Here is a 24745-nt window from a genome sequence, read left to right on the forward strand (position 1 = left end):
TGATTATTGCCAAAATTAAAATCTTGAGGTAAAAATAATAGGTAGGTCAGATTATAGGAGATTTGTGTAGATTACCCAAAATAAGTTTTGAAGTTAGTTTTAAAAAAAAAAGTTTTGAAGTTGTGCTTTGAAAGTGGGCACAACCCATGTTTAGATACGTACATTTGTCTTGTTTTTAACATTAAATCCTTAATTTTTTATTTGTCAACATTGAATCCTTACATTTTTAATTTTGTTGACACTGAACAAGAAATATTAACATTTAACTATATCAATTCAAATTAAAAAAAAACAAGAAAATTAACGTCAACAAAAATAAAAATATAAAGACTAATTTTAATGAAATTAAAATATAGAAACAAATAAAAAAAATCTACCTCGTTCGTATTAGCAACGTATAATGTACACATGCTTTGTTTCTGTGATAGGAAACAAGAACTTATTCTTGAAAAATAGAAGTGCAAAGATCCGATGGCCAACGCCAAAAAAGAACATATTCGAGATTCAAATATGAATTTCGCCTTGAAAATTTTGAAGTTAATGAAATAATAACATCCGGATAACTTCTCATTTTTCTATACTCAACATCTTAGAAACTAGGAAGTGAGACTCATCAATGGCTAATTGATCATTTCACATTGCTAAGCATATCTTACAATTACAATCAAAATTCCAACTGCTACAACAACAACAACAACAACAAATTGATATAACCTATTTTCTCTATCTCTCTTTTTTTTTCCTGGTCTTAGCTCCAAATAAAGAGCTGACTCGCACAATTTTTCTGAGGTTGAAAACGCAAATGACGAGACAAAAAATGATGTAAACTATTAATTGGGAGCTGGAGAAGATGGTGTGGCTGGAGTAGTGTATGGTGTCCAAGCATAGATTAGCAGACCCAAAACAAGAATAATGGCTCCGGCAACAAACCCGGTCGGAAGAGAAGATGCAACACCAATGTATGGCAGTGGTAATGTGAACACATACACTGATATTGGCACTGTCATGCAAAACAAATAGATAACTATTAATTGGATTAAACTCAAAAACTGCAAACAAACTAGTTTACACGAGATGTGATCATGTGATTAGATTAGACGAATTTGATCACTTGCTCAGCCAGTGCAATTAGGGGTGTGCATTTGATATTTCGGTTCGGTTCGGCAAGTGAAAATGTCAAAACTCGTAGGTTTATAAAGGAAGTAAAAACCGAACACAATAAAGAGGTCAAATTTGGTTCAGTTAATATTCGGTTTTACTGAAATACAATAACAATTTTTCTTTATTTAAAATTTAAAGAAAAAAAAGAGATAAAATTTAAAAATTAAAGCTAGACCAATTGTAATATATGTATCGACAGTATCGTACATTTTAACCACAGGAATATATAGGAAAATAATATTATTTTAAGAAAATTGTATTATATATATAGTTCGGTTTGCTTTTTGGTTTTTCAAAATTTAAAACTGAATCAAACCAAAAAATTTAAAATAATTATAATAGAAGAACTGAACCGATCATTATTTATTTAGTCCGGTTTGATTTTTTGGGAAGTTAGGTTCGTGCACACGATACTCCTATGTGCAAGTTAACAGAAAAACTAACATGGACATTAAAAATATTATAACAAATATAGAAGAGAAAATATATTATCTATTCAAGCTCTCAGATGAGCTTTGCTTTTTTCTTTCTTTTTTCTGCTAATGTGCATTGGTTTTTGATCAAATTCCTGAATTAAGAGGATAAGAATTGCATACCTGAAAATGTGGAAGCAAGGGAAGAGACAACGGCAGAAGATATTTTGAGGAGATGCAACAATGATATGTTATAACCCATGTTTACTAGAATAAAAAGCAAAGGTAGCAGAGGTGCACCATCACATCCTGTGGCCAGCCAAAGTCCAAGAAAATCAATTAAATGATATATTGGAAAGCCAAACAGCTCAAACTATTGCCAATTTTTTTACTTTCTTTAAAATTTACAATAAGCAGTTCAATATAACAGCAACATGATCATGAATTGGTTTCTTAGGTATAACAAAATGTATATCATTAAATAGTGGTGCCTGATTTTATAGATTTTAACCGACATGAAAACATTCAACATACTAAATACGCTACTCTTTCCCATTTACTTAAACAAGCTCTTATACTTACGTATATGTTAGCATTCAAAATTTATAAAGCTTAACGCATTAAATTTATAAAAATTTGATTCAATTATTATATTTCACTTTTGTTTTTGAGAGAAGAAATTATAACTGACCATTGGATAAGCTGCCCATGTTGAGAAAGCAAACCGCCCCATCTTTGAGATAGGTTGGAAGCTGACTAAAAGGTACTCCCCATAATTTAGACATAAAAGGAAGAAGAAGGCATACAAACAGCGCCTGCATAGAATAAAAAAAAATATTAGACTCTCGCATGCTGTAATTTAGAATCATAATAATAACCAAAAGCAAGAATTTAAAACATCAATTCACCGGATACATACTTGGAAAGCAGATCCATAGGAATTTACAACAAATAGATCTACTGAACCTCCCTGTAAAGGATGTGATATTATCATTTTAAAACATCATCAATCTAAGTTAACAAAATGTAAAACAACTGAAAAATAAAGGTTTAATGATTAAAAAAAATCTGCAGTTTTTATCATTTCTAACCTAAATTTTTAATTTTGTCAATTTTAACCTGATTTGAAAATTTTCATTTCAATTACAATTTTAGCCCATTTGCAAAATTTAAGTTAGACTTAGCAGAGTGAATTTTTGTTGATATGGCTGCGGTGTTGAACCCACTTTTATCCATGGGGCAAGATTTAAAGAGTAAAAAAGTTATATAAGCAAAAAACAGATGAGACAGCAGCCACATAAGTAAAAAAACTCATGACAATTCCCATCTCAATTTTTTGTAATAGGACTATAATTGAAACGAAACCCTTCAAATCAGGTTACAATTGACAAGTTTTGGTTAAAATTGATAATGTCACAAAAAATTGGATTATCTGGATCATTAAGCCAAAAATAAATTTTTGAAATTCCATTATGGTTATTTTTGGGGAATTATATAAATGAGCTAGATTGCTTTTCCTGAACTAAAATTAAGTTCTTAAATGAAGAAAATGTTGAGCAATCGCTATCCCATAATGCCACTCTTCAATAGTGAATAATAAGTCAAGGAACACACCTTTAACTGCTTAGCCGCATCCAGGAAAATAGTTTCCTACAATTATCAAATTCACTGTTAGAAGTCATTACAAGCTTAGAATCATTAAGCTTGAAACAATTCAAAATGCAAACCTTGAGCACTGTATCAGCTGCTTGCAATAGAAACGATATTATCATCAAGACACTCCAGAATACACTAACTTCCTTTAATGAGTGACCGGCACTAGATCCACTGCATATTATACAACCCATATGATTGAGGAGTTAATATAACCATAAGATTGAGATGCTAACATCATAAAATAATTCTAAAATAGGTATCGCGAGTAATTTGGCTTTAAATTGAGTGGCTACCATCAAGATGTTGGTGATATCAATACTTCTGAATGTTATTATCATGTTGAAAGTTGAGACTACTTATAATTAGCAAACAATAGATTCAGTAAAGCTTAGTTATAACACCAATAGAGGTTAGAAAATGCTCAAAGAGTACATATTTAGAGCTGGGTAGGAAACTCTATTAGAAAATCAAATAATTACGTTGATATCCCAATAAAGCAAATTGAAGGGAAACCAATCAGGTCTTTTATTAAATACCGCATCTACTTCTCCTAAAGGAAGACCAGAAAACTACATGGATATCCAATGTCTATATCAAATTGTTTAACAGCAAAACAGTTCCACTGAAAGGTTAATGCACAGCCCAGCTTTAGACAGTAGACAAATATAGTCAATTGCCATTGGCATTGATCCCTAAGAGTCCGTACTGAAGCTTCTGAATTATTTAAGTATATACCCTTCAGTTCCATTTCTGACAATAGTCAGTTTCGAAATTGTCATTGCTCTTTTCTTATTCATTCCTTTACTAACATGTAAACACTGAACAAAAGCATGCTTAGGAATTTGTTTATGATATCATATTCTTCTGTATTCTAACATTCAATTTCAAATAACCTCTTCTCTATCTACTGCATGTCAAAATTGTCTCACTTGAAATCTAAGGTTTCATTTTTCTGCCTTCCATTTCTTATTAATTGTCCTCAGTCCCCAAGACACAAAATCACAAAAATAAATAAGAAAAGAAGGGAGTTGATCGCTATTGCAAATATAAAATATTCTAATTTGTAAAGAGACCTAAACCTCTTCACGTTTGATCACCCAAAGCACAGAGGACTGGGAAGGGCTATTAGATATAGCCTTTAGACCTAAAATCATAATAATGTGTCTCTTGAGTAGTCTAAAGCTCACCTTGCTACAGTGATAATTACACCAATTGCAACAAGGAAGCATCCAAGTAATTGATTAGCTTTATATCTCCTTCCAAGAAAAATAATTGATAGGAGAATTTGCCATACAAGAAAAGTCTGCAGAAGAAGAGAGCAAAATTGAATCCATTTTAATATTTAATCATGTGAAGATAAAATTCAGCTAGACATTTTGACATAGGGATAAGCAAATATGGTTGGAAAGTTCAATTTTATTGTTAAACGGAGAAGTTGTTGGATGTTATTAAGATCAAGATTAAATAAGACAGAAGGCATATTTTTTAGAATTATTTTCAGTAAGAATCCTAAGATTTAATTCTTGTCAGCTAATATATTTCTGCTATGTTCCAAAGCTTTACTTCGTGAAGAATGGAGATTTTCCATGATATGTGAACACTAATTTCCATAGTTATTCCACAAAAATATTAATCTGCAATTTATGTTGCTTCATCATGAAATACTTATTATGGCTCCATTATGAAGCCATTTTTTTGAAGGTTCAACCTATTGATCTTGTTGAAGAATTTCGTTTATAGAGTACAAAAGATACAGTAAATCAAATTTAACCAGGTGCATTAATTAATTTCTTACTATCTTTTATCCTTAATTCTATTGAGGTTAAACTTAAAAGGTAATAATAAACTAGTTTCTATAAGATGCACAAACAAATGAAGTTAATTAACCTTTTATTTCATTCTCTACTTTCACTCTTAATAATATTCCATTCTATCACACTTGCAGACTCCCATGCATACTGAAGAGTTGTCAAAATAGAGTATCAATCTTGTAGCCTCACCTTACAGTTTTAAATTTTTGGATTAATTGTTTATTTAAATATAAACTATAACATCACTAATGGTTCTACTCTTCAAGAGTATAATGCCTCTGCCACATCATCATTTCATCATCATACTATCTTCACTAATAGTTATACTCTAAAATGGATTCTACAATCAAATCACACATCATTTTCTATATTATTCATAACATATTTATATTCCACAATAATTATAATTAATTCACACAGCATTAACAAATTATGTAAATTTTTAATTTTTTTATAATATAATAGTTTTTTTATAATACAAATTTTTTAATAAATTGATAAATTTAAATCAAATTATTATTCAATTTTAATTGATTACGCATTGAAAATAAAATTTCAAATACATAATATTTAGATTTTTACTACATAAAATAATATTTATTAGTACATAATAGTGCATAAATTAACATAACTTTATCAATTGAGTATTACAGGTAATATAATCAACGCACCAACTAATTAAAATAAATTAATTTATAACTTTATAATTAAAAAATCAAAAAGTTGTCTGCATTGTGCAGTTGGTATTGACCAACCGCATAATGCCCAAAGGTGAACAATGTTCATTATACCAAGAAGGTCATTGCATTAAGGATGCTCTTAGAAGAGACTAACAATAATATTATTATTATTTATACTACACCCCCATGTGTGAACGCCTATTGAAGCTTGAAGTGTGAACAAGCACAAACACACTCTACCTTATACACCAAGTATTGAACTCTAGATCTTTCGGTCATAGAAGCTTTGATATAATATCAAATAATTAATCGACCAAAACAACGCTCAAACTGTTAGATGACTCTCTAACATTAGTTTTATTATCAACTCTAAAATATCTCATTTTGTCCAATTCTACCTTTTATGTTAAAGAACCAAAACTGCTAAACTAATGGGTAGGTTATTACAATAGTTTATGCATTTATTAAAATTTCTGATTTCAGACAATCATTTTGAAGTAACCAAAGAGCAAAGACCAGTGAATATATATGGAAAAACACAGGTGTGACCGAACTTTCTTCATACCTGAGAGAGAACTGGAATCGATGCTCCCGAGAGAATTGCTGTTTAAGGCAGAGAACAACAAATAGTCTAAGCGAAACTCCAGCAGTGCTTTTATGCATAAATCACAAATTTAGACATAAAAGATAAATCATTGCTTTTATAATCATCATAAACAACAGTTTAGCAGCTAATGAATATTGTATTGTATCAGACTCGATGAAAAAGTAAACCAAATTTAATAAAATAATAAATAACATTCAGAGAGAACATCACAAAAACAGCAGTCCATCCAATAACAAATTTATATTGCAAATTACAATATGCATAAAATAGTTGCAGTTCAATGCACCATATATTCATAATTTTCAACAAGAAATGAGCATGAATTGATCATGTACAGTCGACTTTCTTTGGAAGAGAGAGAATACCACAGTCCACATATCTAAACTTAACTTTTCTACTGAATAAAACAACTTTCTGTAAAACGTGCCCAGCGTTTTTACAGGGGATATAAATTAAAAGAAAGTAAATTTGTCAAACTAACAAATGTTGCTCTATCCCTAGCAATTGATGCTTTGGAAATAGTGCTATCCATTTAGAAAAATCATAAAAAAAATTTGCTGAGAGCAACATTAAGTTCCTCATATATTGCAAACAAATTAGTACTGCATAGAAATGATAATTTAGGACCTGCAAAGAAAAGCCAGAGGAGAAAAGAAAATGAGATAATAAATGAAATGACCAATCTTATATTACCTGCAGCTGCCATTCCTGTAGCTGCTGCGAGAGCCTCTAGAAGTCCAACAAGAAGAAATGGAGCTTTTGGCATAGAAAGCATCTCATCGGTGACAATTCCAGCATGGTACCGAATGTACAAGATAGTAAAGTATACAATAACGTATCTGGATAAATAAACATCAAAAACTCACTTCAATTTGTCCAAGTTATAAAGGTGAGATAAGTGCTATCCTTCATAATTCAACAATTAAATAAATTTCAAATCAGTCACAGTCAAAAGAAAGCAAATAGAAACTGACATGCAATGAACGGATGAGAAAAATGCATACATATATGTTTCATCTTTAGCACTGAAATAACAAACAAAATATCACAGTGAAACCTTGTGTTTTGATAAACATTATTTAATCTTCACAGGCAACGTTTGACTTCCATAATCAAGCGCAAAATGCAAAGCTCAATGATATTCAAGTCAAACGGACTAAACCTCACAGTTAATCAGCTATGGATTTCTATAACTTGGATTAAAAGTCTAAGACAATTTGTCTGACAAAGGACACATGCTTGATTTTTTGTGTAAAAATCAATTAATTTTGGTTAATTATGATTCCAATTTCTAATTCACAGGAAGATAATACTGTAGGCGGATTATTATTAAGCCAATTAAGTCCACTAGTTGAAGTAGAATTCTTCCATAAAGGCAAAGGCTTTATTTTGCAACAAATCTAACCAAATTCAGGAAAGAAAAAGCAAAAAAAAAAAGTTTAATCAAGGATATTACTTAGATTTTCAGAAGTAGTTAGACAAATATATGTAAACTAAAAGAGCTATACCACAAGCCAAAAGACAAAAATAAAGAAAGGATCCCACCATGATGAAAGCATCACCAACTTGCCTGTCATAATAAGTAATTCAATAATTAAGCAAAGAAGAAAGTGGTTACTATATTAATTTCATCTTAGCCAGGAAAATCTATGTGGCGAGGCAGAAACGTCTTTGACCCTTCTTGTGAGGCTTTAGTTAAGAGTGGACCCACCAATGAATGAAGAATCCAATTTTACTTTTCTTTCCTATATTCTAAATCACTAATTATTTTCCTTTCCCCTTTTCGTTCATAAGAATGTCTCCCAATAAAAAGGTCTTCCTTAGTGCGTGAATATACATATTTTCCCCACACCACAGCAATGATTCTATAGAAGAAAAAAAAACATTTGTGTGAAGTATAATTGTCATCAACCCTTGATATACAATAGAGGGCATTCTTTATGTAGGTTAAAGATATGAGGCTCATGAAGCGCCTAAAATTGATATAAAACTAATCTATTGTAAATCTAAAGTCATCATCTTAAGGAAATTCTATGTTTTTTAGAAATTAATCTAATAGAAAGCTCAATCATTCTGCAATATTTAAAAAGAATACAGCATGTTTTTCTTTTCTCTTTTCCAAGAAGAATGTTGGAGTACTAAATTAATTCCTAGCAATCTACCTAAATGTTAAGAGGCCCGCCCTAATGAATTAAGATAGTTACAGAAAAGGACCCTACTGTCTCATTACAATGACTCAAACGCTCCACATGTTGATGCTCTTCAATTATGAAGAGAGATGTGTGCAATTGGCATTATCACACAATACTTGGAGTTCTACCCTCTGAGTAATAGTGTTTTAATTTACCAAAACATTTGCACAAGCATCTCTTTTTTACATATCCAAGTTTCTAATTTTCTTTTAATTGTAGCTATAACTAAAAAAAATTATCCCACCAAATTCACACTTCACCGGTTCTAAAACTTAAATTCAAATTTTATATGTCCCTTTGTTTCTTTCCTTTATTCAACTTCTATACACTCTTGTTTTAATTAAATACCATAGCCGCTCCCATAGTGACTTATGTAGACCAACTTAAAGTGTGGGCATTCTCTTTCCACTAACATATACAATTGACTAATCTACTAATTCTCTCTCTCTCTCTCTCTCTCTCTCTCTCTCTCTCTATATATATATATATATATATGGCAGGAAAACAGAGGCAAAAGTAAAATAATAACCTGTGCTAAAATTTACTTGTTTAAAATGACAATAATTTATAAATAATAAAAAAGAGGGGTTCATAGAGGTCAAATTATATTAATAACTTCTATTAAAATTTATTTAGTAATATATTGATTTAGTAATTTTCGAATATTAAAATCATAATTTTCTAAAATAATTATCAATATATAGTAAATAATAATAGACCAAATAAATAATAGTTACATGTATAGCAAGTAGCTAAAAACTATAAGCAAGGTAGGGACAACTAGACATGTGTGTCACACATGGCTAGTTGATTTTGGATACTTGTGGCATATTACATATAAAAACCAAAGTTTTATAGGATTCTAGCTAGCACATGGCAATATTCATACCTAGAAAATTCACAGTTCTCTTTTTAACAATGTAATAAAAATGCTGTCAATACTAATAAAAGCAACTTCAAAGTTAATTAAAAGAACACCTGTGAACTTTCGCTAAATTACACTTTGGCCCATTTGCTATAAGGCGGTTTCAGTGATCACTTTATTTTTCACAAAAGTAAACATTACTTTCTTCATTCATCAATGTTGGATGAATGATCATCACTATCGTCCCATGGTTAAATGAAAAAGGTACACAAATAAATAAAAAATTATAGAATACTCCTATGTATAGCGGTTTCTATGGAGAATTTTATTATTATAGTACATGAAAACAGAACCCACAGGGCGGGCGGGCGCAGAGTTTGTCGGAGAAGTAAACTTCCCTGAGGAAAAATATCAATTCTAAATTCTGCCCTGATCAATATGAAGAAATTATTGATTACAGTTCTCTTCCACACAAATCGACCCTTAATTAAACATTTTGGCTAGGCCACCGAACATTCTAGCTAGGTAGCACGGTCACAGGGACACGGCGAAACGTGTTAATTTACAGTTTCCTATATAAAAAGTGAAGTTTCGTAATTGAAACATAAGTGTCCGAAACATTTTCGAAACAGGACACATTTATTGACACATTTATTGAATAAAGTGTACGTGCTACCTAACAGTCTAAGTATATCACCCTAATATTTTTTAATATTTCACAAGATTCTGATCAATCACCATTGGTGAAACCTGGAATACACGATCACCATTGGATTATAATCAAGAGTACTAAGAATTTGATTAATTACAATACTAAAACAATACTAAATTCATATGCACACGAACCAATAAACAATAATTAAAAAAGTAATATAAAAAAATCGTACCCGAAAGTAGCGAGCTGAGCGAGAAAAAAAGGGTAATGCTTAAGAGGAACAAGAGCAAGCTTATACAAAACGCGATTCCCTACACCTAACACCACAGTAGCCGCAGCTGCAACCGCCACCTCCACCTTCTGATCCATCTCACTCCTCCTCCGCTTCCCCACTCTATTTATCTCCTCCACCGTCCGATCTCCTACTGAATACGAACACGGTCCCACTGCTTCATTACTCCCGCAGTCTGATCGATCCCACACTGGTCCCACTCCCACAGCCGCCTCTACTAACAACGGTTTTGATTTTAAACGCTTCGGAGATCGTAAGACATTTAGCAGCCGTTGATTAGTGTTGAGATTGCGGTTTAGTTGGAGTGATATGATTTCCGCCGTTCGTGGCGGTCGCTGCTGCGAAAACCTCGCCGGGCCGGGGGAGCTGGTGGTTAAGCGGCGGTAACATGACGTCATGTATGAATATAGTTAATAATTGTTGAGATTTGAAGAAATTAGAGAGAGAATTAGAAGGAGTAAGAGGACAGAGGTGGCTTTAGAAGGAGAGGGAAATGAAATGAAATGACAAATAGTTTGTGCTTTTATACATCTCTTTCAAGAACAGTGACACTTTTTTAATTTAATATTTCAAAACCAGTGACACTTTTAGTACAAAATACTATAATAAATTAATAGAAATTGCAATTTGACACATTGAGCTGAATTGAACCTAAAACTTTGGTTTGGTTTGGTTTGATTTGATTTTTCAGTTCAATTTGGTTTTTTCGAGACCCTGGCTGAAACAACTAGCTCCCGAGATCACTTGGCCATCAGGTCAGGCCTTCACATGCCAAATGAAATTAACTTATGGACCGAAAAATCAAAATCGAACTGTCTCTAGTTGAAGTCAAACATTGGTAATTCGGTCAGTTCAGTTAAAACCAAAAAAAACTCCAATAAGGCTGTCTTGTTTAATGTGGTAATTCAAATTTCAAGCTAATAATCAAAAGTTGACAATTTTTTAACCAAAATCAAACCTACCATAGTATTTCAATTCAGTCAGTTAATTTGGTTCATCGGTAATTTTGCTCACTCCTATTGGTAGGAATTTAGAATTGAGACAGTTAAAATCGGTTTCCATTCAGCATGTCAATTATATAGAATTTTTTACTGTATATACTTGAATTTTTCATGGCTATGTGAATGTGAAGATGATGGAAGAAAAAAAAAAGTGCTCTCATAATTGCTGAACTTATAAGTTTCTGTCTACTCTGTAAGGTAAATATTAGAATATTATATTTAAGGTGAATCATATAGTGTTGTTATGGAATGTAGACTGAAGCTGTGCATTGTTTAGATATAAAATTTGACGAATCAATAGGATTTCGATATGTATATAACTTAAGTCCAAACAAAAATAAATAAAGTTTAAACTACTATACATAAATTCAAACGGTAGACTGTAAAAATACTGAGTTGAAGCAGCTAGCATTAAAAACTTTATTTATTTTGATTTTCTAGCCATCTATTTAATTAAGTACTATACTCAAACTTGCCTTGTGTAACTGTTATCATAGATATATAAAGCAGTGAGTACGGAACTGGTCGGTTGAACTAGAAGCCAGCTAGTTGTTCGACTCAAAAATATAAAAACCACAAATCTGGTTCAACCAAGTTGAACCGGATTGGAGTAGCGACTAAATCAGGAATTGAACTGATCAAACCAATGATTGAACCGGTTAAACCGGTCACTAATTCTCCAATTTTTAAAACACTGATATAAAGTTTATCAAGCATGCATTGATATATTAAATTATTAAAAAAAATTGCACATGTTATTTAATAGAGTTGGCATATACTTAATTGAAAGTATAAGTTTATTTTTAAAATTTATACTTATGATTGGATTTAAAATAATATATGTGATTCCAGTGATATTCATATCAAACCGTATTGAACAGTTAGAACAAAATCTCTAAATCAAACCGAACCAATTTTTAGTAACTGTTCCAGAAATTTCATTGTAGAAATTCCCAATTTTTGATTTGGTTCTAGAGAGAACACCCTTACTATACATGCAGGCTCTAAATGCATAAAATGCTCACCACCTTCACCCTTTTCCATAAACAAGTTCAAAATAAATAATCGGTTACCAAGTTCCAAAAGACGATAGCAGATCATCCTTGTCTACTTATTATAATAAGGTTATAAATAACATAAAATGCTTTTATTTGAATTATGTAATGGAGAATATAGTGCAAAACTTGGTGTATCTATCCTGCAGAAATAAACTTCTGAGAAGAGTAACTTCTCATTCCGTCTTCAGCTGCATTTATAGATCTGTTATGGAAATGATGCAAAGAAAGTAAGAACAAGCATGAATTCAGAATCCAATTTCCCTTTCGGTTTTTTAAAAAAGATAACCACGGCAATCATATGACTTCTAAAGTAAACAACACAAGACGTTTTATTTAGAAAGAAACAAAATTGAATGTCTGCCCTAGCGAAAATGAAAAACCTCACTGTTGAATCAAAGCAGTAGACTGTAGAAGAATAAACTCAAAACGAGTGTAAATAACATTTCAAAACGGAAAAAAAAAATGTTTGAAGTGTAAATACCAGCTTCGTTTTAATATGTCGATGCAAGGTAATGATACTGCATAAATGAATTCTACGATACCTCGTGCTTTTGTTGTAGCAGCACTGCTCCATAGATCGACAATAAGAACTTCAGCCTAGACATTTTGTAACGCTTTATGGAGCTTGAGAAAGGGAGAGGTTTGCATTGCACGCCAAGCTCCAAAACTGGAGATACAATCTAATCAACCACAAGCTTCAGTCTTCCGTAACCATCTAAATTTTCCAGCTGTTGCAGATAATGAGCATCTACATCTGCGAAAGCAAGCATTGTCTGCCATGAACATCCATTGCCTTCTAATCATCTTCACTCTCCCTTTCTCGATCTTCCAAAAAGTCTTCAGCCGGGTCATATACAATCATGTTGGGGAAAAGTTCTAAGAAGTCACCTTTGACTTTTTCTCTCAGATCTGTGTACGGAATAAGCCCTTTCAAAATTACTCGAAATGGCAAAGATAATGGAATATCCGGAGATTGTCTCATCTCCTCATATATGTCCATTGCTTCTGATGGCAGCCCGCTGTCTAAGAAGGCCCTGATGATGTCTCCAAATGTATGCTGGTCGAACAAAACACCCTCGCTTTTCAAATCTTCCCAGACCAACTTTGCTTCATCTACCTTTTTGTTTCTTGCAAGCATCATAAGCATGTCTCTGTAGAAAAACATGTCTGACCGATACCATATTTCTTTGCGCACTATGTCATACAACTGGACATACAAAGATATCATAAAAATTTCATTTGCAGAAAAAGAAAATGAGAAAACAATTGCAGTAATATCATACAACAAAGTGTTTTTATCCTTCTAAAATAATGAAGCTATGACAATCATCACATAAGTACACACACATACATGCAGAGTAGAAAGAGAAAATTATTCATTCACCAGTAGTATATCGCAAGAAAACACCATTTAGACCCCCTACCTGCCGAATAACTCAAGTACTTAAAACATACATAAACCCGAAAATAGTGAACAGAAAATGATGAAGTGTTGTGAGTGTTCTAGCAAAATAGCTCATGAGGAACATTTCCAAACAAAAAGAGTAAACTTTAACTGTTTTTTCTTCACCATTTCTCTAGTTATGCAGCTATAAATCCAGCAGGGAAAAAATATATTTAGCTTCTAAAGCTCAGCATCACGCTTTAACGTTTCAAATTGTTCCGAAAAAACGAATAACAGCGACACCAAGTCCAGAATAACTAGACACTCTAAACTATAAGGCTCAGCTAATCAAGCTACAAGAATCATCTAATCAAATCAATATTAGACTGGTTATGCTATCCTGTGCAGCAGCCACTTCTAATTGAACAAAACAAAAAAAAATGTTTTCTCCGTTTCAGATTTAATATTTGATGCTCGTCGTCACAGCCCAAAAGTAACATTTGCTGGACCACAGCGGCATGCTCATCGTCCATTCGAACAATATATCCAATAATGTCATAAATCATGTATTTGACAAAACCGAGCATTGCCCTATAATAAATGGAACAACATTTCATACTCATGGAATGATTAATCATAACTTCACACGCATTTCGTTTAAATCTCCGATAAAACTAAAATCGACTCTATAATTTTCTATTGTTTTGAATAACATTGAACTCATAGTAACTATAAATAGGTAAAACATTCTAATTAGTAATAATTAAAGATTCCACAATTATAAAAATGACGTGGCACAACGGTTACGTTAATATTCGATAAACAATTAATTAATTTATCTAAAACCTAACAAAGAAATTGATCAAAAACAAACCTTCATGGACAGGAAAACCTGATCTTGCCGTTGAAACTCGAAGAGAACCGAGACGAGATCAGATTTGAGGAGACGAGAAACATGCGACTTAATGAACCGGTCGAGACGAACCGGATTTGATTGTAATCTTTTGAGCTCTTTGGTAATAATTAACCCCTCTTTTCCCATCTCTTTCTTTCGCCTCCATATTGATAAACTAGGTTTCGACGACGAATTTGAAACAATGTGTCGCGAGAAAGTAAATAGCTGCTGTATTTTAGAAAATGATGTCGTTTTGCTTTTGGTTCTCAGTGCAAACTCTGAAACTATCCGCCACATAGGTTTAACGAAACGCCGTCGTAGCGGTGCTGTTCGGAGACATAGAGTGTATACTAACCTCGATTTCAAGCTCCTCGTACGCTGCTGAGAATAGCGGTGCTGTTCGGAGACATAGAAAATGATGTCGTTTTGCTTGTAGTAAATTTTTAAAAAATAAGATAGATTAGTTTTTATAAAAAGGCCTAATATCTTAAAAAAAAACGACCTTTTAACCCTTTTTCAATCATACCCTGACATTGAAAATTTGTCAATTTTACCCTATTTTGTATTTTTGTGTTTCAATTGTACCCTGAAAAATTAAATTAACATCTTTTGCATTTGGAAATTTGTTTAAAACATTCTCCATGTCTCACATATATTAATTGTATATTTTTAAAATTTATTTAAATTTAGTTAAATTAATTAAGAATTTAAATTAGTGTTAATTTGATTATGGTTTTTAGTTAGTTTTTAAAAATAAAGGATTTATTTGTACTTTTTTGAATAAAAAAGAATTTAATTTCATGTTTAGACTTAATTAATTGAATGATTTCATCATTTAAGTAACAAAATTAACAAAAATTAAAATATTGAGGTACAATTGAAAACGGAAAATTCAAAAGTGGGTAAAATTGACAAATTTTCAACGTCGGGGTGGAATTGAAAAAAAGTTTAAAGGTGAGGGGTTTTTGAGTGATTAGGCTTTATAAAAAATAGTATTTTGAAAATATAGTAGGGCTTTTTACATAAACATCTAATATTTACAAAAATATTACTTTTATACGGGTAAGAGTTTTCAATATGAAAACTACCATCCACGCTGGAGATTATTACTTTTATACGGAACTAATATATATACTACTCCAAGTCAAACACTCATAAATCAAATAATTTTCTCTCTCCTCAAATTTCTCTCTCCTTTCTCTCCTTTTGTTTTTCGCACCAATCCGCCTCCGCCGTTCCATTTCCATCGTTTCTCTTCCATTGTTCCACCTCTGCAGTTCCGTCTTCGTCTCGCCGTCATCTTTCTTTTAACGTTTTGATTTCAGATTTGAATTTTTTTTTTCTTTTTTTTCATTTTCATATCTGTAATTTGTCAAAAAAATTTACTGTTTTTTCACCATTAAACATGTATAAAAGAGTATCTTTAGAGAATCTAATACTCATTTCATGTTATGTAGAATAATTTTGTAATTTTATGGAATAAAATTCTATTATTTCTGCATTTTTCTTGTGTTTCTGCGTTTTTTTTTAATTCTGCAGAACGATTTGTTGATGATGATTGATTGTTGACTTATTGTAATTTCACAGTGTTGTTGATTTTATGTTGACTTTATATTGATATTATGTTGATATCAACTGATTTTTTTTATTTTAACATTGGCAAATAAGATAATATTACTTGTGAAATAAACTAAAAAATTACATTAAATTAAATTGAGACTAGATAATGATATGGTAGCATCAGGGAAGAAGACAAATAATGAAGCTGAATTATTGTAATGATATAGTGTTGACATTGTGTTAATTTTCGGTTGATATTTTGTTGATTTTAGCATTGGTGAAAAAGAAAATGATGATGTTAAATTATTATAGTGTTATAATGTTGATCTTATATTGATGTTGCGTTAATATTTTATTGATATTTAGTTGATTTTATCATTAACGAAAAAGAACACATTATATGTGAAAATAAAATAAAAAAATTGAAATTAAATTGAAAAAATGTTGGGAAAAAAAATTAGTATAAAAAAGATTGAAAAAATGTAAATTAGTTAGTTTATTACATATGTTGATTTCGTGTTGATTTCATGTTGATATTAAAACTAACGAAAAACATCAACAGTAAAAAAAAGTCAAAATCCAAAAAAAATTAAAAAATCAAAAAAATTTAAAATTAAAATATATGATAAATATTAAGTGCAGGAATATAATGGTGAAAAAAAATCAAAAATGATGAAAGAAAATGTTGAAAAATGGGAGTTAATATAAGAAGTAAAGTTTTTGTCAAAAAGTAGTATAAAAGAAAAGAAAGTTGGTATGAAATGTAAAGATTTAAAAGGGGTAGTACAAAAGTAAATGTTGGAGAAAATATAGTATTTCATATAAAAAGCCCAATATAGTATACATTGTTTAGGAAATGATTAAAATTTGAATATACATGATTATTATAACGTTTTGTAATTTAAAATAGTACATAAAAATTATATTTTGAGTTTTATTTTAGAAATTGTTATAATTTTTAATGAGTAACCTGTGAATATTAGAAATTTATTTTAGAAATAAGAGTAACATTTATTCATGACAAATGCTTGTAGCAATGACGACAATCGATTTGTCACTTGTGATATGGTTTGACGGTAGCATTGTAAACTCTCCCCGTGGAGTAGAATATTTTGGGGGTAGTTATGTGCAAGTGTCGTTGACTGGAAGAATAAATTTTCAAGAGTTGGTTGATATTTGTGGATCGGCAATATTCAGTGCCGTGAGCCCGGTGGAGATCAGCAAGATATATTTCCGGGTACCTCATGTTCAAGGGGAACAAATATATTCCTATTCGTTGTTGGATGTCCAGGACGACCCACATGTATGTGTTATTCTGACCGAGGCAGGTCGCATGCCAGCACTAAGATTTTTAGAGTTGTACGTGGAGTACCGCAAGGCGGTTGTTGAAGATATTTCTATTGATCAACTGCATATATTTGCTTCTAGTGAGTCGGAAAGGGACAATGAGGAAAAAGGAGAACACGATCACTACGAGAGCGAAGAGGAGAATATGGAAGACATACTCATTGTTGCTGAACCTAGTAATGTAGGAGAAAATACAGTGTACCAGTCTCGACTGCCGGCACATGTTAGACGTGCAGATCTCGAATTTACGTCGACTTGGACTCATGGGAAAAGCCAAAAGTTGAGTGGGAGAGGGGGATGGAGTTTGAAGCAGGGATGACTTTCTCGAGCCGAGAAGCTGTTCGGGCTTGTGCTGTTACCTATTCGGTGGACAATGTAAGAGAGTTCAAGAGTTGTCGGACGACGCACACGACAATAGTTTTCGTTTGCAAGCACAAAGAGATATGCCCATGGTGGCTGCGTGCCACACTTCTTCAGAAAACCAACACATGGACGTTGGCAAGATATATCGGGCCACACACATGCGATATGCAAGTGTCAGTTCGTCACCACCGGAATTTTGGGATTGCTTAGATCGCCAATTATATTCAGACGCAAGTGCTAGGTCAGCGTGACATACGGATCAAGACGTTGATTGCGGGACTACTCGAATTTACTGGAGTAGCTCTTCCGTATAAAAGGGTGTGGTACGGCAAAGAGAGGGCAATCTGCAGCGTTTATGGGGACTGGGAATACAATTACAGTCAACTGACAAAGTTCATGGATAATGTGGTGCAAGTGAATCCTGGATCCTTCTGGCATGGCGAAGGTATGAAATCTATTAGTATTGTGGATTTCAATGTGCGTACATTAAGTAGATTTAATTCTAACAATATCCATTTCCAACAGGCCCAATATCTGAGTGCGGCGGGCTTCAATGTAGAATTTTCCAACGGATGTTCTAGACGTTCTTCCTGATGGTGGACGGATTTCCGTTTTGCAAGCCAGTTCTATTCATCGACGACACCCACTTATGCGGCAAATATAAGCTGCACATGTGTAATACCCCAAAATAATTAATTAGCTAATTGGACCACGTGTCCAGTTTTGAGTCGTAGAAGTGGCAATATTGGAAAGTTTTCCGATAAACAAATTTTAGTAAGTGATAGGAGTAAAATTACTCCTATATTCCGAGTCGTTTCTAAGCGTATTTAATCACTTTTATCGTATTATGCATACATTATTTAGTATTTTTATGCTTTATGGTGTGTGTTAGTGTTTCAAGGATTATTTAGTGATTATGGAGCATTTTGAGCAATAAAGAGTATAAATCGTGGATTAGATCGAGGTCGTGAAGCTTGGGAATGAAGAAAGCACATTTGCACACATGAAAATCTGACCCCGGCGCATTCATTGGCAATTTTGGAGCAGATAATGACTTCAAATGACTTTATGTTCTTCATAAGAAATAAAGTAGACATCCTAAGCTTTCCAGCGGTTCAAGAACCGACTCATTTGGAGTTTTCTACATCGAGTTATGAAGTTTTGAAGTTAGTAGTTTTGCAGCTGAAATTGTGTCTCGAACGGGAAAGAGTGTCCCGAACGAGAGCTTTGCTCTCGGTTACAAGTTTTTCGAACGGAACAAAGGGCTTCCCGTTCGAGACCATGTGAAAATTGGCTGTGTCTCGAACGGAACCAAGGGCTTCCCGAACGGAACAAGAGTAAAACACGCATGCTTCAGGATTTGATTTGGAGTGAAATTCTTCCTCAACTCACAATTACAACTCCTATTACAAATTGATTTGCAATACAAATTAGAAGACTCCGGAACTTCTCCTACTATATAAAGACCTTGTACTAGACTCAATTTAAGATATAGAATAAATTAGATTAGATTAGTTATAGTTTAGTTTTTATTAAATAGCTTTTAGTTTAGTTTTTTCCAGCAGTTTATAAGTAGTTTATAACTAGTTTCTGCAAGACGATTGTTGAAGATTTCAAGTTTAATCAAGACGATTCTTTCCGAAATTGACAACTCCGGTATTTATTGTTTAATTATGCTTTCTTCTTCATCATCCTTCTTGTTTTGTTTCAGTTTTAATATGTGTAACTAAAACCCTTGTTCGAGGGTTGATATGAACTTATAAATTGGTAATTATTTGGATTGGATGGATTAGTGTTAATTCGTGTCTTAATTATTAATCTTATTGCTTGGATTAAATTAGCTACTTAGTTCATGATTTTGTGTTTAATTAACTAATTGAGAGATTGTTAATTAAATAGACATAGATAATTAAGAACTTAGAGAAAAACGCCGTGAGAGCGGGTTGGAATTTAGGTAGTCATTGAGTTTGCTTCATAATTATAATTTGATTATTTAATTCAGTTTTAATATCGTGAGAGCGAGTTAATAATTGGTTAGGTAATTAGGTTGTGATTTTATTTGGATCTTTGAGGCTTGAGAGGGCGGGATTCGGTGCTTTAGAATAGCTCGATTCACGATAAAATCGCTAAGAAATCCTATTCCATAATTTTGCTTATTTATTTGGGATTATCAATCCTTGAGCTTTTTAATCTTATTGTTTTAAATCATATTTTATTATTTGTTTTCAGTTTATATTAGTTTAATTAAATTACAAATCCTATTGATTTTTCTAGCTAGCCGATTAAAGAATATTTGAAATTAGTGATTAAGTCCATTGTCTCTGTGGGATCGATACTTGGTCTTCCAAGTTATATTACTTGAGCGATATCGTACACTTGCGATTATTTGCCAACAAGTTTTTGGCGCCGTTGCCGGGGACAATTGCGTATTTAATAAATTAAGAGTATTATATTCTTGATTGTGTTAGCTTTTATTTTCTGTTTTTTATTTTTATTTTTTTGTGTTTATTGAATTTTACGTGGGGTGTTCTTGTTTTTGGGTGTGCAGGAAATTTGATATTTGTTGGTTTTTCCTCAATTTGTTTTTGGTGTACCTATTTTGGAAAGAGTAATGGCATGGAATCAAAATTATATGCAGTACCAAAATTTTCAGTATAACTGTGAAATTTGTGGGGATTTTGGTCATACTCGAGCTGACTGTCATGTACTCTATCCAGATTGGAATGGACATGTCAACTATATGGGTGATCAATGGCAAGCTAGTGAAACTTATGGTTGGAACGATACTTGGGAGAACTTCAATGAAAATTTGAACTTTAATTCAAGTTATCACCTACATCAAAACGAATGGGATTTCAATTCCAACTTTGATAATGAACCACAACAATCACCGGATTTTCAGCAAAATTGGAATGTGGATGAAGGAAGCAAGATTGACGAATTCATTGAGGAGATGAGAACCGGTTTCCAAAATCAAGCCGCGGTCAACCACCGTCTTGAGACGCAAATTTCTCAATTGGCTATTTTGATTCAAAATTTAGCTCAAGATGGTCTACCATCTACAACAGAATCAAATCTAAAAGAGCAAGTAAAAGTAATTGAGCTTCGAAGCGGAAAATCACTTGACAATCCGCATGTTACGAAGGTGGTTCAAGTTGACGATGTGCCGATCAATAGTGACGATGAGATGGCTGAAACTCCATATGTCAATGCCTTAGTTGGACATCATCCAACAAAGGTACATGTAGATGCCGAAAAAGAACAGTGTGAGGATGGTGAACTTGAAACTCCGATTTTCCACCCAATTACAACATCCATGAGCTTAAATAATGAAAGTGGAGAGCAATTTGGTATTACGGTACTCTACAAGGAATTTAATAAAACCTTTGATTTTAAAGATCCATTCTTAGAAGGGTTTGATTCCGAGTATGATGGAAATAATACTAAATATATGGATATGCTTCATACTCCTCATGTTCCCTACTACAGAGTACAAGCATACTCTATATCATCCGAGTTTTATTTGAAGGAGCCAACAAGGAAAAAGAGGAAGAAGATGCTACCAAGACGGCTTCCTCATGTTAGGTTGTATTTTTAGCAACCTTACGCGAAGAGTCTAGCTTTAGACTCTAACTAAAGCGCACTTGGGAGGCAATCCCAAGAGGTATTTTTTTTTTTTTTTTTTTTCATCTTACACTCATGTTTTTCAATTTTTTTATTTCATTACACTGAGGACATTGCATGAAATAGTGTGAGGATGGGGGAAAAACATATCGTTTAGTTAGGATTTTTTTATTATTGTTTGTTTATTTATGTTTTCTTAGGTTTAATTTGTTTTTTTTTAGTTTGTTTTTCTTGTGTTTTCATGCTTTAGTAGATTGTATTAGGGTGTTTTAGGATAGTCGTAGTTTTTTACAATGCCTTGTATTGCTTTAAATCTTTGTCTTTTAATTATGAAAGTGTTAGTTGATTTGGTGTGTATCTTAATTAATTTGTCAATCTTAGATTTCCCCGAATCAATGAATGTATAAACGCGACTTCTTAATTCGACAATTGATAAGCGATGCTTGCTTAATGACTTAATAATTCGTTGACATAATCCGATGAAATAAGGGTGAATTCAAAATTTAGACTTGTTCAAATCGTTGAAACATAATTGAATAACTTGATGCGGATTCATGACATGTTGATTGTTTATTTTTATAGTCGTTTTTAAACTTTTGGCATGAGTAGCATAATTTAAGTAGGAATTGAGTTTATGGCATAACACTACACACTTTTGAGAGTTTTGAGCTTAATTTCCTTGTTGTGAGTGTTGATTTCATGTTTTATTCCTAGAACTTGCTCGGTGTCCGTTTAAAGTTACACGATTGAGTTTTCAACAATTAGATGATTATGGCAATTAGGTATAACCTTTCTTTTAGACCACTTAAATAGACTACCCTTTATCCCTTAGATTACACCAATTTGAGCCTTAAACCTTTTTATTGTTTTTACCATATTTTACACATTTTACCGTTCTATGCTTTACCTCTTTTGTTTACCTTATCGACTTTATATATTATTTGTTATGATTATGATGAATATAGGTGATTAATAACTCAAGATTAGTGAAAAGAGAAAGTGAACTACATTGTGCTTAAAAGATAAAGTTACGCCTTAAAAAAAAGATTGAAAAAGAAAAAAAAAAAGATAGAAATTTGCAAGCAAAAAGCTTCAAAAAGAGAAAAATTCTGAGATTGCAAAAAGCAATGAGGAGAGCGTAATTCAAAAAAGAAAAGAAAGTTATAAGTTCACATAAACGCAAAACCGGAGTTAGATCAACCTAGAAGTTAATAGTAGTAATAAATAGTATATTAAGTTGATAATTAGCCTTTGTTTAACCTTTTTACCTACCCTTTACCTTAGCCACATTACAACCCAATAAAAGACCATATGATTTTTGTTGATTACCGAATCAAGTAGCGGAGTCCGGGACTATGAGCAAGCTTATGGTGAGTATTCATGTTTTTCAATTGTGAGCTTTCTTTGTTATATACCCTGCTTGTTGAAATATTGATGCCATTAGCTTAGTTTTTACTAACTTGTGCTATGATTTGCCTAAGTGAAAAATTGATTATTTTCCATGTCCCGCAAATGATAGTGAAGCTTGAAGTGTGATTCAATTTGACCTTGTACTAATGAGTTAGTAACCGTTGTTATATTGAATTATGTCATAAAATTATTATTATTATTTGATTGCATCATTATTTAGTTGTCGGGTTTTAGAAGGTTGTTATTCATATTATTCATAGGGTCGGGGATTTCTTTGATTGATTTATTGTTAAGTTATATGCTAAGGATTTCTAACATATTTTGTAGAGTAAGATTTATTTCTTGCTTGAGGACAAGCAAAGGGTAAGTGTGAGGATGTTTGATAGGAGTAAAATTACTCCTATATTCCGAGTCGTTTCTAAGCGTATTTAATCACTTTTATCGTATTATGCATACATTATTTAGTATTTTTATGCTTTATGGTGTGTGTTAGTGTTTCAAGGATTATTTAGTGATTATGGAGCATTTTGAGCAATAAAGAGTATAAATCGTGGATTAGATCGAGGTCGTGAAGCTTGGGAATGAAGAAAGCACATTTGCACACATGAAAATCTGACCCCGGCGCATTCATTGGCAATTTTGGAGCAGATAATGACTTCAAATGACTTTATGTTCTTCATAAGAAATAAAGTAGACATCCTAAGCTTTCCAGCGGTTCAAGAACCGACTCATTTGGAGTTTTCTACATCGAGTTATGAAGTTTTGAAGTTAGTAGTTTTGCAGCTGAAATTGTGTCTCGAACGGGAAAGAGTGTCCCGAACGAGAGCTTTGCTCTCGGTTACAAGTTTTTCGAACGGAACAAAGGGCTTCCCGTTCGAGACCATGTGAAAATTGGCTGTGTCTCGAACGGAACCAAGGGCTTCCCGAACGGAACAAGAGTAAAACACGCATGCTTCAGGATTTGATTTGGAGTGAAATTCTTCCTCAACTCACAATTACAACTCCTATTACAAATTGATTTGCAATACAAATTAGAAGACTCCGGAACTTCTCCTACTATATAAAGACCTTGTACTAGACTCAATTTAAGATATAGAATAAATTAGATTAGATTAGTTATAGTTTAGTTTTTATTAAATAGCTTTTAGTTTAGTTTTTTCCAGCAGTTTATAAGTAGTTTATAACTAGTTTCTGCAAGACGATTGTTGAAGATTTCAAGTTTAATCAAGACGATTCTTTCCGAAATTGACAACTCCGGTATTTATTGTTTAATTATGCTTTCTTCTTCATCATCCTTCTTGTTTTGTTTCAGTTTTAATATGTGTAACTAAAACCCTTGTTCGAGGGTTGATATGAACTTATAAATTGGTAATTATTTGGATTGGATGGATTAGTGTTAATTCGTGTCTTAATTATTAATCTTATTGCTTGGATTAAATTAGCTACTTAGTTCATGATTTTGTGTTTAATTAACTAATTGAGAGATTGTTAATTAAATAGACATAGATAATTAAGAACTTAGAGAAAAACGCCGTGAGAGCGGGTTGGAATTTAGGTAGTCATTGAGTTTGCTTCATAATTATAATTTGATTATTTAATTCAGTTTTAATATCGTGAGAGCGAGTTAATAATTGGTTAGGTAATTAGGTTGTGATTTTATTTGGATCTTTGAGGCTTGAGAGGGCGGGATTCGGTGCTTTAGAATAGCTCGATTCACGATAAAATCGCTAAGAAATCCTATTCCATAATTTTGCTTATTTATTTGGGATTA

The 24745-nt window shown here is 32.3% G+C and overlaps 3 protein-coding genes across 6 annotated transcripts; 1 reads left to right on the top strand and 2 right to left on the bottom strand.

The window, feature by feature from the left end:
* Nucleotides 1-496: 496 nt before the first annotated feature.
* LOC126685791 (protein CLT1, chloroplastic) lies at nt 497-10865 on the bottom strand. 3 transcript variants are annotated; one of them, XM_050379747.2, is made up of 10 exons: nt 10273-10861; nt 7022-7167; nt 6287-6324; nt 4418-4533; nt 3302-3401; nt 3189-3224; nt 2494-2544; nt 2266-2389; nt 1758-1883; nt 497-1000 (listed from the first exon to the last, which is right to left on the bottom strand). In XM_050379747.2, exons 1-10 carry the CDS (start codon nt 10728-10730, stop codon nt 831-833), a joined length of 1365 nt encoding a protein of 454 aa, XP_050235704.1. In that variant the 5' UTR covers nt 10731-10861; the 3' UTR covers nt 497-830. The 3 variants fall into 3 exon arrangements, with proteins under 3 accessions (XP_050235704.1, XP_050235706.1, XP_055962213.1); XM_050379749.2 differs by lacking the exon at nt 10273-10861 and adding an exon at nt 7386-8239; XM_056106238.1 differs by lacking the exon at nt 2494-2544 and having other exon boundaries at nt 10273-10865.
* Nucleotides 10866-12229: 1364 nt separating this feature from the next.
* Nucleotides 12230-15103, bottom strand: LOC126685793 (pentatricopeptide repeat-containing protein At1g62350). 2 transcript variants are annotated; one of them, XR_007643731.2, is made up of 3 exons: nt 14650-15103; nt 12934-13598; nt 12230-12593 (listed from the first exon to the last, which is right to left on the bottom strand). XR_007643731.2 is itself a non-coding variant. In XM_050379751.2 (2 exons), exons 1-2 carry the CDS (start codon nt 14965-14967, stop codon nt 13188-13190), a joined length of 729 nt encoding a protein of 242 aa, XP_050235708.1. In that variant the 5' UTR covers nt 14968-15103; the 3' UTR covers nt 12636-13187. The 2 variants fall into 2 exon arrangements, 1 of the variants encoding a protein (XP_050235708.1); XM_050379751.2 differs by lacking the exon at nt 12230-12593 and having other exon boundaries at nt 12636-13598.
* Nucleotides 15104-16337: 1234 nt separating this feature from the next.
* LOC126685795 (uncharacterized) lies at nt 16338-18596 on the top strand. The gene is made up of 2 exons (XM_050379752.2): nt 16338-18385; nt 18466-18596. Exon 1 carries the CDS (start codon nt 17255-17257, stop codon nt 17894-17896), a length of 642 nt encoding a protein of 213 aa, XP_050235709.1. The 5' UTR covers nt 16338-17254; the 3' UTR covers nt 17897-18385; nt 18466-18596.
* The last annotated feature ends 6149 nt before the right edge of the window (nt 18597-24745 follow it).

This window comes from Mercurialis annua, linkage group LG6 (assembly GCF_937616625.2).
Source record: "Mercurialis annua linkage group LG6, ddMerAnnu1.2, whole genome shotgun sequence".
Lineage (NCBI taxonomy): Eukaryota > Viridiplantae > Streptophyta > Magnoliopsida > Malpighiales > Euphorbiaceae > Mercurialis > Mercurialis annua.